The sequence below is a fragment of the Anser anser genome (assembly GCF_964211835.1).
Source record: "Anser anser genome assembly, chromosome: 12".
Classification (NCBI taxonomy): domain Eukaryota; kingdom Metazoa; phylum Chordata; class Aves; order Anseriformes; family Anatidae; genus Anser; species Anser anser.
This window is the reverse complement of record NC_139733.1, coordinates 3,996,581-4,013,508: the sequence shown is the minus strand read 5'-3', so window position 1 is coordinate 4,013,508 and position 16,928 is coordinate 3,996,581. Positions and strand designations below refer to the sequence as shown.

Genomic DNA, 16,928 nt, shown 5'->3' with positions numbered 1-16,928 from the left:
ACTCCGCTCCTTCTGCCTCCTGTTGCACCACTGCCGGCAGCAAAAGCAAACGAACAAAAATCTGTCAGCCTCTCCCTGAGGAAAGCCTCCCAGGAAAGGGCAGAGGCTTGAGGAGGTAAAAACTTCAAGGCTTGGCTTGTCGTTTCTTTAACACAAGATGTAACAACATCTCCGATTACAAGTAACATGCTGAATTGGTAACTTCCTCCTGTCCTTTACTTTTGAAGCATAAAGGAACAATTACGATTACTGCTTACTACAGCTGTTTGAGCATTTTTTCAAATAGCATTGAAATAATCTAATTTCAGCAAGAGCAATACATTTTTAAAATGGAAAAAACTAGTATTATAAAAAGTGATATAAATTGTATATCGGACTCAAGTAGTTGGAGAGTTGGTGAGCAGCCTGGCAGTTATCTTGCAGATTAGTTATACACACAGTGTAACAGCTTTATTTATATCTTCAGGCTGCTCATTCCTCTACACTCCCTCTCCTTCCCTTTTGTAAATCACAAGCACTCCTTCATAGGAGGCTGCTCAGCGCAACACCACCATGGACCCAGGCCAAGCAGCGAGTGCCTGACCTCGCAGGACCACTCCAGGGCACTTCCAGCAAAGCACACACAGCCCCAGTGTCCCAGTGCTCCGCCTGGCCTTGACTACTGCAGGCAGCTGATGCAACTCAGGAGCTGCCCTGGTTTGTGAATGGGACCAGAGCACATTGCCAGGGACAAGCTCGGTGAAACACGGGACTTTACACCATTTCCTCAGCACTGCTCTGCACATTTTAACTCCCAGCTTCTGTTGGATGTCTCACAGAACCACCCTACTAGTACCCATTTTCTTACCTGCTCCATGGATGATATAGCTTGCAAACATCACAAGTGAATTTGAAACGAACATCTGTTTTAGAGTAATACCTACAGCACCCAGCAAGGACAATGGACCACACTGAGCTTGAAAATCAAAAGACTATAATCTCTTCACATTACCTGAGAATGAACTCAGATTTTTTGTCAGTTACAGTGAGCAGTGACTACGCAGGAGTGAAATACAGCTGATCAGAAACCGAGTTATGTAAGATGGGAAATCAGGTAACTTCTGCTGAGAAAAAATGAAACTAAAAACGAAATACAAGAAAAAACAAACCCACGGAAGAGTGATCAAATGACATTACTCAAGTTTATGATAGCAGCATTCTAGAAACTGCAAGCTGTACACAGATGTTTATTCACAATAGCATATATCACAAGAGCTAGTGTTCTGACACACACTCAGAAAAATCATGGTGCCTCGTCCCTTAGCTGCTATGCTATATCACTGCCAAGCTGCAAAGTAGCACAGCATGTTCAAGATACACGTCCTGCCTTGAAGAAATAATTTTCTTAAGACACTAAATCACTGAGGAAGATTCCGTGCAATTACAATTTATCTGACTTCCACAAAGTATAATTAAATATCGCAAAGATCATTGATACATACTTCCAACAATGTGTAAGTCAATGCATGGGAAAAGAAGAGCAAAAAGGATGGCTGCAGTGGTGCCTGTACATTTCTGTATCAGAAGTAACTCAAATGGTCAGCCAGATGCACGGGAATGAAATCCAACAAACACAAACCACACTTTGATCACATCTTCCCAACAAATTCCTGGTCCTGTTCTGACTGCGTCTTCCAGAACAACTTTCATTCCCCTTCCTCTTGCAGATACAAGCTACTCATTTTCATTATTGTGTTACGTATTACATTTAAAATATTAATGAGGAGTGCAAAGGACATTTTAACCAAAGAGTTCAAATCCCCTTCTAAAGTTAACTAATTAGATGTTACTACATCCTATAGATAAGATGGATCAGTATTATGGCCTTGGCTTAATATCAATTTGTTACTGCTACATTCTGTACTGCATGCATGAGAGTTAAACCAAACCGGACCACAGAGGGGTTAACTGATTTGACAAAAACTCAGGAGGAAATGAGGAGCAAAGCCAGTAACAAAATCTTGCAGTCCCATCTCTTTTTCCTCTTCATTAACCTGTGTGTTTAACCAGTATGTCTGAAAATATAAATGTCTTCATACTGGTGAAGTATTTAACACAGAGTTCTGACTATAATAATTTACACAGCAACTTTAAATCCAGACTACCTTTACGCTCCGTCATTCTACAAAACACAATAGATAGTTGCAGCACATTAGTGTAGACCTGTAATTTACTGTGCATTTCAGCTAGATCGGGTACATTGCAACAAGAGGTGAAAATGCTGAAGAACCAAGAAGAGCAGAAAGAAAAGTATAGCTTGCTGCCAGCCCCCTCCCCCCCCCCCCATATGATTTATTTATTTTATTATTTTTATTTTCTATTTACAGAATTTAGCATTACAAAATCCAGCCTGGTGAAATGACCATAAAGCACCCTAATGACTGCCTGTGGTCAGCTAAATGCTGAGGACATGTCTTCCAACAGTACAGCTCCTTCCAGCATGACGCTGGCCAACTGGTTCAATACTCACTCGAAGGGCAGCATGTTAGTCACTGAGTCCTCGTTACTAGTTTTGTCAACGCTGTGAGCCTCTCAGTAGTGCTCAGCTTTCGTTACTTAGTCCACGAGACCTTTTAAGGCCACAGCTATAGGTATTATGAAAGGAATGGGTAAGTTTCAATGAATATATCCATGCCATTAGTAATGCGGGATAGCTTTCGATAATAATAGCATGGGAATAAAACTATAGGAAACTGTAAGTAGTGCCATGGGGTGAAATACAGCTGTGGGTGAAAAAGTGTTACCACTTCTGATACAGTTTGTAAAGTGTTATAAGTTGAAGACAAAGTCAATGCAGAAAGCGAGGAACTTCAGAACAGCCTTTCTTTTCTGAGTAAAGCAGATTTTGAAGAAGTCAAATGCATTATTTCTCCTAATCCTTTGGAAACCCAGAGAATTGCTTAGGCAGGGCTCCTCCAAATTAATTGAATATTTTACAGACATTTCACCTTCACAGTTCTAGTATGTCTTTTGCAGGGCTCAGAAATTATTATTTTCCAAAGATGCTGTCTTAACATCCTGCTGTATTCTGAGGCTTTATCATAAAGTTCTACCTTCCCTTCCGTATTAGAATAGACTGACTAGAGAACATGAACCCTTATACATAGCAGCAAATAATTTTCCCCAGCTAACACAATACTTTGTACCTGAAAAATGCAGACAGTTTCTGAGAGGTGGTGTATGGCTTTAGGGTCACGAGACTGACTCGGTCTGACTGACGGATAGGAAACTCTCGTGCAGACCTGATGATGAAATGTTCCCCACTGCTGATGCCTGTTGAGAGCTATTAGCTTGTAGCCATGGTACACTGACACCGCACTTGTGATTAAATTCAACATAAGCCCACACTTGCAAGTGATTTAAATTTTCTTAAATACTCACACTTTGAGTTTTTAGAAAGTAAAACCCTCTCTAACGTGGTGATCTAGCAACGATAAATCAGTCTTCTGCTAATATTCGCGATTTACTTCAAAAGGTATAAAGCTCATTTCAGAACTGAATTGTTTAAAAAATATCTAGTAAATCATAGTTGGCTTCTTAATGAGTTTAATGCAGTTAACAAATATTTGCTGGTTATGACTGGCAAGTTACTGCACACATATAAAAAGCAAAAGGGAACCATTATTGTTGAGTGGAAGATATGTGAAAGCATTCATAGAAATATGGTCAAAAATAAGGTCTCTGTACAGAACTAGGAATTAAACATTTTTTTCTTGGACTCAGGAAGAAACACAACTACTTTCTCAGCAGAACTCAAATGAACAACTGTAACATCTTACAATTAAAGAAGTAAGGTGACTCTTAACAGGAGGATATCAATGTGTTGATGGAAAAATCTGACTGAGAAAGAGGGCTTGACTCAACTAACCAAACAGCAAGAAACAACATTTAGAAACTGAAACTAAGCAAACAGATTGGAAATACATGTGATTTTTATTTTTTTTATTAATGAAACAATCAACCATTGTAACAACTCACTAGTGAATTTGTTGACTTTTTCTCACGAGTTGATGTGCTTTAATTAAGCTCATTTGTTCTGATGTAAAAAAAGTTGACTGATATTCTATGTAAGAGTACAGAATACAGTCAACCACCATTTTGGCATTAAAAATCTGTGAATTCATAGGATCTTCTCAGAACAAGTCTGAACATTTCAAGATCACCTCAGGTATCTAAGCAAGAGCAAGCCTACCATTTTAGAACAAATATCCTGTGTTCAGCTGTAAGGAAATGGTGTTCTCATCTTTCTCAGATCTTCTGTAACACTCTCTACCATTTTTATGACTTCCAATATTAAAACATAACTGAAAGGTCTTCTCTCCAGACCAGAAATTAAGCAAGTTTTTAGAATGATTAATCCCTAGTCAGCAGCTAAATGTAGACTACAGGCTTTAGGGTTACATACACAAAAGGTAGGGATGAATGAGTTGAAACTGCTGAGAGATTGCCCACGGACTTCTTCTCTAGCTAGATTACACACAGTGAGAAAGCAGCATTCGGTTACTTGGTCATTCTGTGGATCTTGTTGCTTTGGATGGTACTTCTGTGACATACGTTTCTGAAGTGATGATGGAAAAATATTCAATAGCTCTACAATTTTACCAACCTTCTTTCACTTAGCATTCATCCAGGTATCCAGCAAGATTCCTCACCGTGACAGCATTCTTTAATTCCACAAGAAACACTTCTGGGATAGGAGTTCATACACCATACCTATAGAAGTCTGTAAGGAGCTGGATGTTCAAGTGATCCTCCTTCCAATTAATTCCAGCCAATAAACTGAAAGTCTTTGCTTAAAAAAAAAAAAAAAAGTACAGTAGATAACACTTCTAATTTTACATTCCTTAGCAACTGCTGTAAATGTATGTAAGTGTATTTAATAATCATGAGAGAAAGAAAGTCACAGATGGACAGCACTGTGGCCCAGGAGATACTCCCTTTGTTCAGACACAGGCCGTACAACAACAGAAGGCCGAACCCATTCACTTCCCCCTCCTGCCCTGATCCAGAGACTTTGATGAAATTTCAATATAAGGGACTAAATATTGCTCAGGCTCTGGCTATTTGCATTGTATGCCTGAATAACCATCACTGGCTGTTTCATGTGCTCCCACATTATTCTATGTTCATCCAAGACCGTAATGGAAAACATTTGCAGTCTTTGTTGTATCTGGCATCAGAATGCTGAAGACTTTACAGTACCCACTGCTAGAAATTTACAATGAGATACTGTTCTACACCATATTAGTAATAATAAAGATCTGAGCTGAAAGGGTAAATCATAACCACATGGCTCACATTTAATGAGTATATTTTTATACGCATGAACAATCACAAATGCATACTACAATCACTCATACTACATGTGCAAATCCCACGAAAACCAAAGACATCATCTAGTCAACTGAAATTACTATTCTGTCCACACACAGTGTAGACATAATGTCACTGTGCAAAAGGAACACAGAAGACTGTGCTGGGTTTTTTTTTAGTAATGGGTATTAACTAGTTTTTTTTTTTAAAGTCATTATAATTTGGACATGTAAAATTCAGTCTTTCCAGACCAATGAATGGCACATATGCCATAGGAACAATGTTCCTGCCAATTTTCACATTTCCACCACTTACCATTGAGATGTTAAAAACAAAGAAAGGAGGTTTAACAAAAAATCACAACTAATGATTCACAGCAGAAATATCTCACTTTTTTTTCCCCACTTGTTACACCCTTTGAGTCTGCCAGACAAAAACTTTAAGGAACAATGCTCTTCCTGAGGGTAAATGTACTGTATTTTTTGCTAAAAGAGGAAAATGCAATTAAATCCATAAGCAACTAATTAAAGACAAAAAGGCAACCATAACTGCAAGTGCTCTCACATAGCTCTAAGGGATCACATTAATAACTGCAAATACAAAATTTAAAACTATTTTTCTTTTTAAAATTAGTTGGGTTTTTCATGTCAGAATACATTCTTGCTTAACTTTAGGCCTGTCTTGACTACTTACTAGAACTAATGGATAAAACAGCTGAATATCTTGTTAGATAGAAACCACAGTGAAAGTGACTGTCCTCACATCTGCTCAGGACTGCAAGTACACTACTAAGTCATGGCCTGAGCAGAAGAAGGAGGTACCCATCTTTTCCAGGGATCTGCCTGAGAAGCAGTGAGGAGAGGAACTCCACTTACTCCTGGCTGGGCATCCTTCACACATCTTCAGCCTCTTACATCAACTCAAAAAAAGTAGGAGCTCAACAAGGAGTTTTCACTCTCTGAGACCATGAGAAAATTATCTCCTCATGTGCTGGATGTAACCCCCCCGTCTGGAATTCCAGCTATGGAGAGTACCAAAAAAAAAAAAAATGCAACAGAATAAATGAGGAACTGCTGAAGTCTGGCTGAATCGCCCTCAGTGAGCTTAGTCACCACTGCCCACCCTTCTGTGAATTTTTTTCAGAAGTGGTTGAGCTACTCAGCCATTATGTGGAAGATAAATCCAAATTGTATCTCCTGTTATTATGACATTTCCATCAGAAACACAGGTGCAGTGGCAATTGTTTTATAAATCCTGTGTATTAATTACTGTATCTGGAAAGAATAGAGTGAATTTAGCCATTCAGATTGCACTGGACTAACTGTACATGTTCATAATTTAGGAAGCCTTGTTTTGAAGCGTACTCACTGATCTGCAGCTGATGTCAGTTAAGGCCTACAATATTTTTCACATTTAGCACTTATATTGTTGCAAGTAAAATTACACATAATTTGCCTAACACAGTAATTAAAAGCAGGTTCATTTTCTGAAAAAAAAAAAAAAAAAGAACTTATGAAATTTCCTTAAAACCTTTTTGCCAATATAATCTATATGAAAGGTATTTCAATGCAATGAACAGCTAGATAATGCCCCCAAAATAGATCGTGGATGATGCCCTAAATAGATTGTGCACAGTCTTATTGTTTTCAAATAAAAGTCTAGAAAGGAATTACTATTTATATCACTTGGCAAGTCTAGGATTTTCTAATATACACACACATTGCAGACTAAGCCATAAAATGGCTACTGTCAAAAATCCAGTTGATTTCAAAGAGTTAGCTCACTTACATCACAAAAAAAAGCATCTAGGTCTACAGAGCACCTTTATCTCACACTTTTAGTATCACAAGCTTGGTTTAATATAAATATTTTGAGGAACCAAAAGACATTTTAGATATACGGAACTTCTGGTGAACAGGAAAACAAGTCAAAACAACTAGAAAGTTAGTGCCATTTAGCTAATGGAGTTCTGTTCATTGGAATCATGCTGTAATCAGAGTAAAATACCACAAGTGGGGTTTTATATTTGCTGTGATAGAACTTGCATGTTTTGGAAGTGTTGTAAAATGTTGCTAATAAAGCTTCAAGCAAAAAGATCGTTTGCTTTTGAAAGTGAAAGTACACTGTCTTAATGGGAGGCCAGCGACCGAGGGCCTCAGCAGCCTGCTCCTGCACAGAGCACGACTCACAGCAGCTCTGCATATGCCTACGGCGCAACTCTAAAGTGTAACCCAAATTCTTGGAGGCAGATCGGAGCTAGCTTTAAACTTGCAGCAGTCGCGCAGCTCCAGGCACCAAGTATTTACTCAGAGCCCTTGTGCAATTGTACAGCTGTACAAACTGTACCTAGGCTGCAGCCCATGCTTGCTTTATTACAGGCTGTCATACACAAGACAGCTATCCAGGCTATAAAAATACCATTAGTTTTCACTGTGGCTATGTTATCTGCGAACTGAAGCAATCACATCCTAGACTAACCTCCCTTCCTACCACTTACCACTTCCAAGTGTGACAAGGAGCCACGTAGCACTTCTTAGTTAACCCAGTGCCTGCCTGCCACGGCTCCCCGAACGGCGCGCAGCCTGGCCACCGTGCTGAGCCGGCCCTGTGGTACTGAATGTGTCTGGCATGTTGAGAGAGGACGAAGGCTTCCACCTCATCTCACGGAGGCCACAGAACTGCCATCAGCCACCTGATGTCTAGAAAGGTAGCAGAGCTGGACCTCCTGTGTTGACAAAGGGCTCTGTACCCCTATTGCTAGTGTCCGGAGGCAGGTATCTCTGGTACAAAGCCAACAAACAGTTCAGCAGCTGTGCATGAGAACTGCGCAACTGTAATAACTCTGCTTAAATAACATGATCAAAAGAACTTAGGTGGATACGTTCACTCGTTCACTGGAAAATGTATATTGATCACAAAGAGGAAAATGAATTAAGGTGTTACTGAAAATTATGGGGTTTAGAAAGTCTTATAATTCATCTGGAACATTTTTTCTCCTCACCAATTTTTCTCCATACATAGCTACACTGCCTTGATCATTTTTTCATGACATTTTATCTATTTCCTCCATTGCAGAGCTATTTAGCAATAAGGAAAAAGCAGCAGGTCAGTTAATCAAGGCTCACGTTGCGTGCAGAACTGATTTTTTGTTGCCTGAAAAATGGCATTGCTTTAACTCCCCGATTAAATTCCAGCACCTGCTAAGGGTGCAGTCCTGCTATTACTGAACTTAACAGGCACCTGGATGCTTGTAGGACTGCTTAATAAACACAGTCTAGCTAAAAGGTTTGGGCTGCTGAAGAGCACTCATTTATACTCTTTTTCAAATACGCCTTTTTAAATTAAATGTGAATTGTGAATTCACAACATTTTATCCTCTTACTTGTAAACCCCTCTGAAATTACAAGAATCTTTATATACAACACCCTTATGTGATCTATACTTACTGTCAGATACCGGTTGAACAAACAACGTATTTGTAGGCCAGCTCCTACGTTACTGTCCACACCTAGTATTACTGAAACTCGTATTTTCTAAAGCTTTCTTTAATTTGAGGTTCTGTGATTGCTGAGCTGACATGTCAAGGCCTCGATGCACAGGCCAGTTAGGCACTCATTATACCTAAACTCCTATTTGCACAAAATGGACTAAACAGTGCTTTTCACAACTGGACTCAAAGTGCATCTGTTAAACGCTGTTTCAAACTGAAACCTCAGGGTTTTCTAACGAGCATGTTTAAATACAAGGCATCCAGGCACTGTAAACCTAGAGGTGTCTAACAGTCACGCTGAGTCCTACAGCAAAGAACTGATCATAAAAGAAAAGAACATTCAAAGTCAGCTTTGTAGACCTAAGTGTTGTATTAACATCCACTGAAAAACAGTTTGCTACTTAGGCAGTGCTCCAGAAGAGGACAGAAGACTTGAAAATATTTGAGTGAGGAAGCTGATGCACTTCTTGCATGCAAATCCAAACACAGACTAGCCTACAGTTTACCAAGAGAGTGCAGCACCAAGTGCTTTTCCTGGGGATGTCAGCATTAAAATTCCACCTTAGAAAATTAAGGGTGAACCTCAATTTAAACGTAAACTTATTTTGGGGGGGTTAGAAATCAATACTTCTAATTTACAGCAAATACAAGCTTTCAACACTCTAGCATATTTTCTCTGCAAGATAAAACTGCAGATAAAACTATGTATTTGAAAATCTGCCATATAAATCGAGCATATTCTTTTAACAAATAGTTGCGAAGTATTCCTGCAGATATGATTGATACTGCAAAGGCCTGAGACTCTCTGAGGTCAAATGAAATTTTGATGGCATACTAAAACTAATATATTTTCTATTCAGAATCATAGTTTCTTTCTCAGAGTAGAAATGGATGTGGAAAGGTAAGACGAGCAGTCTACTTAGCCATGCCAAAGGACCAAGAACACAACACTGAGTGGCAACACAAAAACTGACTCGCTTTACCTTCTGGCCAGACTCCCTGTACTCTGGAAGCTGCTGTTAAAAATCACTGGGGGATCACACAATTGTACAAGACAACAAACTTGGTATGAGTACTGGGACAAGTGTGCCACGCATTTCTACCTCTATGCAGTCCTGGATATTTTTTTAAAAAATGCATTTAAATATATATAATGGATTTGAACTGACAAAAGTGTCTTAGGTTCTCTGAACTGCTTTCAACTTACAGAATAAGTAATACTATGTTACAGAAAGGAAGATTAAAGTGACATTGATGTCAGCCTGAACAGAAGAAGGCTTTTAACAGCTTTATCGTAAGTTCAAAACTTCTTCATGTTCCACACTTGCAAATATATTTTTAAGTAGGTGTTTTGGTTTGTTTAGGTTATTTTCCTTCTAAAGTAAACAATTCCCACTATATTGTCTGTATGGACAGTTTATCCAGAATAATTAGCATGCTTTATGGGCTCTATAAAAACACTTCTCAACAACCTTTTTTTTTTTTTTTTCCTGGAATAAATCATCCATAAGGAAACACATTCCAGCATAGGTATTAGTATGGCTTATTCATGATAGTTGCTCTAGTCAACCTCTCAGTATAACTGAGTCTATAATGTTGACAAGCTCTTCAGAAACAACTTGAAATAATTTTAAATATTAACTGTTTATTTATCTAAAAAAGTTATTTACCTTGTTCTATCTAAATTCTTCATATTCAATGAAATCTTTTCTGTGCAAGGTACAATTAACATTAGTAATTCCCTCCATTGTTAGAGTACTAAGGGGAACTGCATGGTATTTTAAGGATTAACCTAATCTTTAAGATTTACCCAAATTTGGCCACAGCTAGTGATAAAGATGTACAAGAGAAGAACTAGACACTGCCATCCAAAACTAGACCTATTTAAAAAAGAGGCAATGCTGAACACTCCAGAAGGAGAATTACATCTCCCCAAACACAGTGTTTTTAGTTTTGCAATATAACAGACAAGTGCATTTCTTAATCCAGATGGAGTTCATACTGTGCATCAAGGCACTATGATTAAAACCCATCATAATTTTATGCTGATACAGTAACTGCATTAACAATTTTTAGTTAACTAAACCTTTTATAATTTTACTAAGCCATTTACTTCAGCTATGCCTGCGGCAGAAAGTTTTAAAGTTTAAATCTACATGGAATAGAAAAATAAATATTAAAAATACTTGTTTTTTTTTTTTATCAAGTGATTGTACGATCCCTCCCTAAGACCACAGGTGCATGTTTTAAATACTGGTAACAAAATATCCACTGCAGAGAAAATAACTCACTTTCCTTCACCTACAGCTGTACCAAATAACCCAGAACGGATTTTTAGTTGAACAAACTTGTACAAACAGACTTTTCTTGCCTTGAATATTAGGTTCTGTAACCTCCTGTAATAGCTGAGTTTGGTAGTTAGAGGCTTGCTATTAAATATGACTTCTTCCTAAACATGACATCTTCCTACCATTATTATTTTGCTTTCACAAACTGTCTGCAAAAATACCATAACTGCTTTCAACTGCAGCAAAGCTGCACAGGAGAAGAGGGTGTCCCTAAAACGGGCAGCTCCTAAACCACGTGCAACTTCACAGATTATATGACCAACATCATCACCGAGATGTAGACAAGAAGGTGCCGCTCACAAAGCAGACGCAGAACATGCTTTTGCCAAACCATGCCCCTGAGCTGGTGAACTATCTTCTCCCACCCTACCTAAAGCAAGCCTGCACAGTACGGGGCCTGGAAAACACTTGTAGCTTGCAGCACTGCCTGCACAAAGCAATTTGGCTGGCCAGGCCTGCAGATGACGTAGCAGAGGTGCTACATGGGAACCTGCCGATTCTCAGCTTCTTTGTCAATCAGCATATGCTGCAACTCCCTCCTTCTCCTTTCTTCGCCTTCCCCAGACCCAAAGAGCCATCTCCCACACCAGCAGGCTTTACAGCTGGGGGAACCTCTGACGCTCAGCTGTTGCTCGTACCCGCAGTCCTGCTGCTGGATAACACGCAGGATGACTCCTGGCATTCCTCACCAGGCAGGGAACCCAAGAGGTGGGGACGTAACATACATGCATTATGGCAAAGATGCAGGAGCTAGGAAAGCGTGGAGCACCCAGGCTGGCCTTTTACAAGAAAGCAAAGGATTAGAAGCAATTGGGGTTTAGGGATTTCACTAGACCAAACATCCACATCAGATGGCATACATCACATATAGCACCAAATGACCACACAAAATCACGTACAATATCTGCACTATACAAGTTTTATCCTGTACCAAATATGGGGAAAAGAGTTTGTAACCTGAAGTTACGCTGAGTTGGCTGGTCAGAAGTGGGTTCTGTGCACTATGAAAGCCACAGCTGCCATCCAATTTTCAGGGGTATTTCAGGAGATACCAGAAAACAGTTTGGGGGTCATAGTAGGAGGATGCAGAGGACAGCAAACACAGGACTGGGGAGCTGGGTTTACTGCAGCTAGTATATGGTCAGCTCCACAAAGAGAAGTCCGAATGTTGAATGGTTTATCTGCTCATTTGAGTCCGACACCTTATTCAAGACTTTCAGGTAGTCCCCAGCAATATCCCTCGTGAGAATGGACTGTGCAGATTCAGCAACTAGGGCCACTGGAGACCACTGTAATCCTGTAAATACAGGCCATAAGACTTTGTGTTTGACCTAAGTGGTATCTTCAGTAGATTTCCACTCATCAGTCTCACAGAGGATGACAAGTCCATGACCACTGCAACAGGAAAACCCTGTGAGTGCTGTGCTACAGAAACGTTCTGCCAGCTTAACTAACCACAGGGGAGGAAAAGTAACAGCAGGGACAAGCACGATTCCTTGGGAATCCAAGAGTAAGCGTTTCAAAGTGTCCCAACTCTATGCATTTCTTTGGCAAAGAATGTACGGTCTTCATGAGCAGAGCAGTCTGACAACCCTGCTGTCGCATTTTTTTTCCTTTTGCCTATAAGTTCATCTCCATTCTCACCAGAGCTTGGAGCTGCTCGTCTCGAGCTGCTCAGGCACATAGAAAGCACAAAAACGATTGAAACTCAATCTAATGAGAAGTCACAAACAGCACTCTGTGAACACACCGGTGGCTCCTTAGTTCAATCCACTTCATAAACAGCGTCTAAGGGTCTCTGATGATGGATAACATATGGAGTCATAACAAAGGGCCTCTGAAGGCATTCGCAGGAAAGGAACGGAGCCAATGATGAAAAAGTCTTCCCTCTTTCTCTTTACAGATCAACACCACCACATGGGCAAGATTACCAGTAACAACTGATGCGCATAATCAACAGGGATGCCTAATCTTTGTCTCTCACAAGAAACCTATCAGCCATCTGTATCAATTCAGCAGTGTATTTTAACGCAGTAACTTCACTATGTACAGGCCCAAACCAGAATGATGACAGGCAGCCAGGAAACAGAGGAGTGCTCTGAGGTACAGCCTTCCCCCGCCACACAGAAGTTCAGATATAACAATGAGCAACCACTTAGAAGCTTGTCAGAGTTAAGTAATGAATTCTACAGAAATATCAAACTGCTTCACAAGAGAAATCCTCACTAATAAGAATTTCCCTGATGAGTGAAATCTGAAAGCCCCTGAGAACCCTGACTCCCTCCCTCTGGCACTTGTTTGAGGAAACATCACAGAGCAGTGATTTCCAAACTGTAGTCAATGGCACGTCAGCAAACTGCTGAGTACACTGTGGTGGTCTGGAAAGCGCTCATCTGTCACGTGGTGGTGGTTCCATCTCCCTGTTTCCAACTTCCAATTGCATTAAACAAGTTTAACTCACATTTAGTGCTTTTAATTTACCCTCAGAACTGCTGAAGTTGCCACAGAGATGCTACCCACCATTAGATTGCAGGGAGACAGAGACTGCTGTGTAACTGAAACTGTGAAAAACATTTCTTTAAATATTTGGAAACTAGTGCCAGAAAGGAAGCAGGAAAACACCTGATCTTTTTCCACAAATCCAAAATAGGAATGACATTTGTTTTCTGAATTGCACACTGTGTGCCATGTTAAAAAGAGACATAAGCATGATTACAGAATTAAAAAGTTGGGCAAGCCTCCTTGTGCAGCTTTGCACACTTGTTTATTTTTGTTTGCAGTAGAGTATCCATGTAAACATTAACACTATCAGTGCTTTGTGAGACTAGGAGAGAGACAGGACAATTCTACGTGACTAAATCCTGATTTACATTTTTCGTTGTTGAATGTATATTTGTTCATGTAATACCAAGCAAATCAACTAGGCACATATACAAGGGGTTTCCTACTTAATCAGTCAACATACTTCTCCAATACACTATCTGAGGTTTTCCCTCGAACAAAAGTCTCCTCCTTCTCAGTTTTGTTTACATTAAAATACATCTCTGGATGCTACCTTGTGGCTAAGCAAAAAGCATACGGCACCCTGTTTTTAAGGCAGCGTGACAGATTTACAACCCCACTCTGTCCCTTTATAAATGAAACACCTTTCCTTTTGTGTGTGGAAGACAGTCACCGAGCTGCCCACAGAATGATCATCATCTTGGTCAGTTACAACTGATCGCTTTTCATCAGTTTTAATCAACATTACCCACTGTATCAAGGCCGCTTAACTCCTTGTCCTGCTTAGGTTTTCAGGAATCCATGAAGTGTGAAAGTCTTCATTTTTATCAAGTTCTTTAGTGTCCCGAGTTTCAAGTGCACAACTGTTGAAGTTTCTCTTCAGCCTCTCAGTTTCACCTGTACCTCGGTGTTAACGCAGGCCGGCGCGCGTTGTTTGAGCCTGATGTCCAGAACCACAAACGCAGAGCACCCCACTGTCAACACGGGCATAGAACTGCGTATTTCCCTACTTCGCTTCACGTTTATAAACAGCTTCTTAACCCACTGGTGGCACACCATCCCGAGTGCCACCGCTAGGTTTCTTTACCAGCTTTTCTGCGCACAGGGCCAGTTCCCAGGACACTGCACTTGACACTGGGCCTGTCGGCTACCCGTGACCGCGGTCAGTGCCCCCTGCCCCCAGGCACATACCCAACACCTTTAATTTAACACAATTTAACCTCACCGACCACCACCCGTGCCCAGCGCTCGTCCTGTGACAGACTGGATTTTAATTTTGGCTGTGACTCCCTCTCCCATCCCTTGCCTCCCCGCCCCGCCACCCGGCTCCTCAGCCCCTCTGCCGACTTCCCCACTCCTCTCACAGCGGAGGGAAAAGAGAAGAAAAAAAGAAAAAAAGAAAAAAAAAAAGAAAGAAAAGAAAGCGAAACGCTCCCGAAGTTCAGTTTCGCGGCGTTAACTCGAGCGCGCTCGCTCTGCCATTGTCTCCCGCACAAAAGCCCGCCTGCGCTTGCTTTCCATGACAAAGCTTTAGGGGAGAACCGGGGCGAGAGCCCCAGCCCGCCTTTGTCCGCCCTAAACAAGCCCCCTCGGAGGGGCTGCAGCCCTCAGGGGCGGCCCTTGGGGCGGCTGGGGCCGTTCAAAGGCGGGCGCCCATTGTCCGGGAGCCGCCGGGGCTCGGCGCCACACGGCGGCGGAGGGACCGTGGGGGGAGCCGGAGGGGAGCCGGGGGGGAACCGGGGGGACCCTGCCCGTCCCCGCGGAGGCGTGGGCGCCCTGCCCGGCGGAGGGGCGGGCTCTCTCCCGCCGGGGTCTTCCCCGCCCGGCCGCGCCCCGCCTCGGGGCCGTCGCTCCCCGGTTGCTGAGGGGCTTCCCCCCTCGGCGCGGCGGAGCCAGCGTGGCCGCGCTTCCCCTCCGCCAGGGCGCGTGTGGAGCCCGGCCCTCAGCGGCGGCGGCGCCGCGTTCCCCCCCGTACACACACACACACACACACACACACACACCTCCCTTCCCTCAGCCCTCGCCCTGCCCCGCCGCCGCCCGGCTCGCCCCGCCAAGGGTTAAGGCGAGAGGCCGGCGCGGCGATGGCAGCAGCCCTGTCAGAAACACCCGGTGCTGCGGGGTGGCGAGAGAGGGGAGAAAAAAAAAAAAAAAAAAAAGAGAGAGAAAACCCCCGCGCGGGGGCCCGCGGCTCCGTGCGGCCGAGCCCGCTGACAGGGCGGCCGAGCCCCGGGACGCCCCGCCGCCTCCGAGCCGCTCCTGCGAGCGGCCGGGGAGAGCCGCAGGGCCCCCGCTGAGCTCCGGTCCCCGCAGGAGCGGCCCCCGCGGCGGGGCGAGCGCGGTCCCCTCTCGGCGGCTGCCCGCCCCGGGGAAAGCACAATAGCCCCCCCACCCCAATGACACCGGAGCCCCGGGGAGAAAAGGGGGGGGGGGGGGGGGGGCTTTGTGAGGAGAATTGAGCGAAATTTACAAAACAAAACAAAAAAAAAATACAACAGAGAGAGAGAGAGAGACGGGGGCAGAGTGGCTCCTCCTCCTCCTCTCCAAAAAGGCCTGTTGGAAAACTGCACACGGCAGCGGCTCCAACGGCACCGTCTCCCTCGCTCTGCCCTGGAGAGAGAAAAGGAGGCGAAAGGCACCGAGCGAGAGGGGGGGATCGCGGCGAAAGGGGGGAAAAGGCCCGATCTCTTTGTGTTACCTGCCGTGAAACCAGTCCTTGCAGGCATCGCATTCAATCATGAAGCGGGTTACGTCGTATGGCAGCCTACAGATGCAATAGACGGGCACCGTCGCCATGTTAGCTCCCTTCAAAACAACACTGGACTCCCAGACAAGCGAGCAGGGCTCGCTGCGGCTCCTGCCGCTAGGTAGCTTTTGCTGCTTCTCCTTCCAAAATGCCAGCAAATTTGCAATGTCGAGAGACGGAGCGGGGAGGGGGGGGGGGGGAAGGGGGAAAAAAAGAAGGGGGGGGAAAAATCAGATAATGCAATTACGGCTCCTCAAGGGCGAGCGAGCAATGTCAGAAAAATAATAAAGGGCTTCGCAAAGTTTGGCTGCATGGTTCCTCCGGCTCCGCGAGCGCCGACCGACCGGACTGGGGCTTTTTTGTTGTTGTTGTTGTTAAATGATTATTATTCAAAATGTTTGGCGAAATGCATTATATTGCATGCCCCCTGGTGACAGTACAGTACCGAGGCTTTTCATAAACACTCCGAAATGTAGCCCTTTCCTTGTAA

At 42.9% G+C, this 16,928-nt stretch overlaps 1 protein-coding gene across 4 annotated transcripts in view; it reads right to left on the bottom strand.

The window, feature by feature from the left end:
• PHF2 (PHD finger protein 2) overlaps positions 1 to 16,928 on the bottom strand; it is a 106,152-nt gene that overhangs the window by 79,914 nt on the left and 9,310 nt on the right. For 2 of the 4 annotated variants that reach the window (XM_083795905.1, XM_083795906.1), the window contains exon 2: positions 16,391 to 16,578. In XM_083795905.1, coding sequence (XP_083652031.1) covers positions 16,391 to 16,578 — 188 coding nt within the window. The other 2 variants (XM_083795911.1, XM_083795910.1) reach the window with 2 other exon arrangements.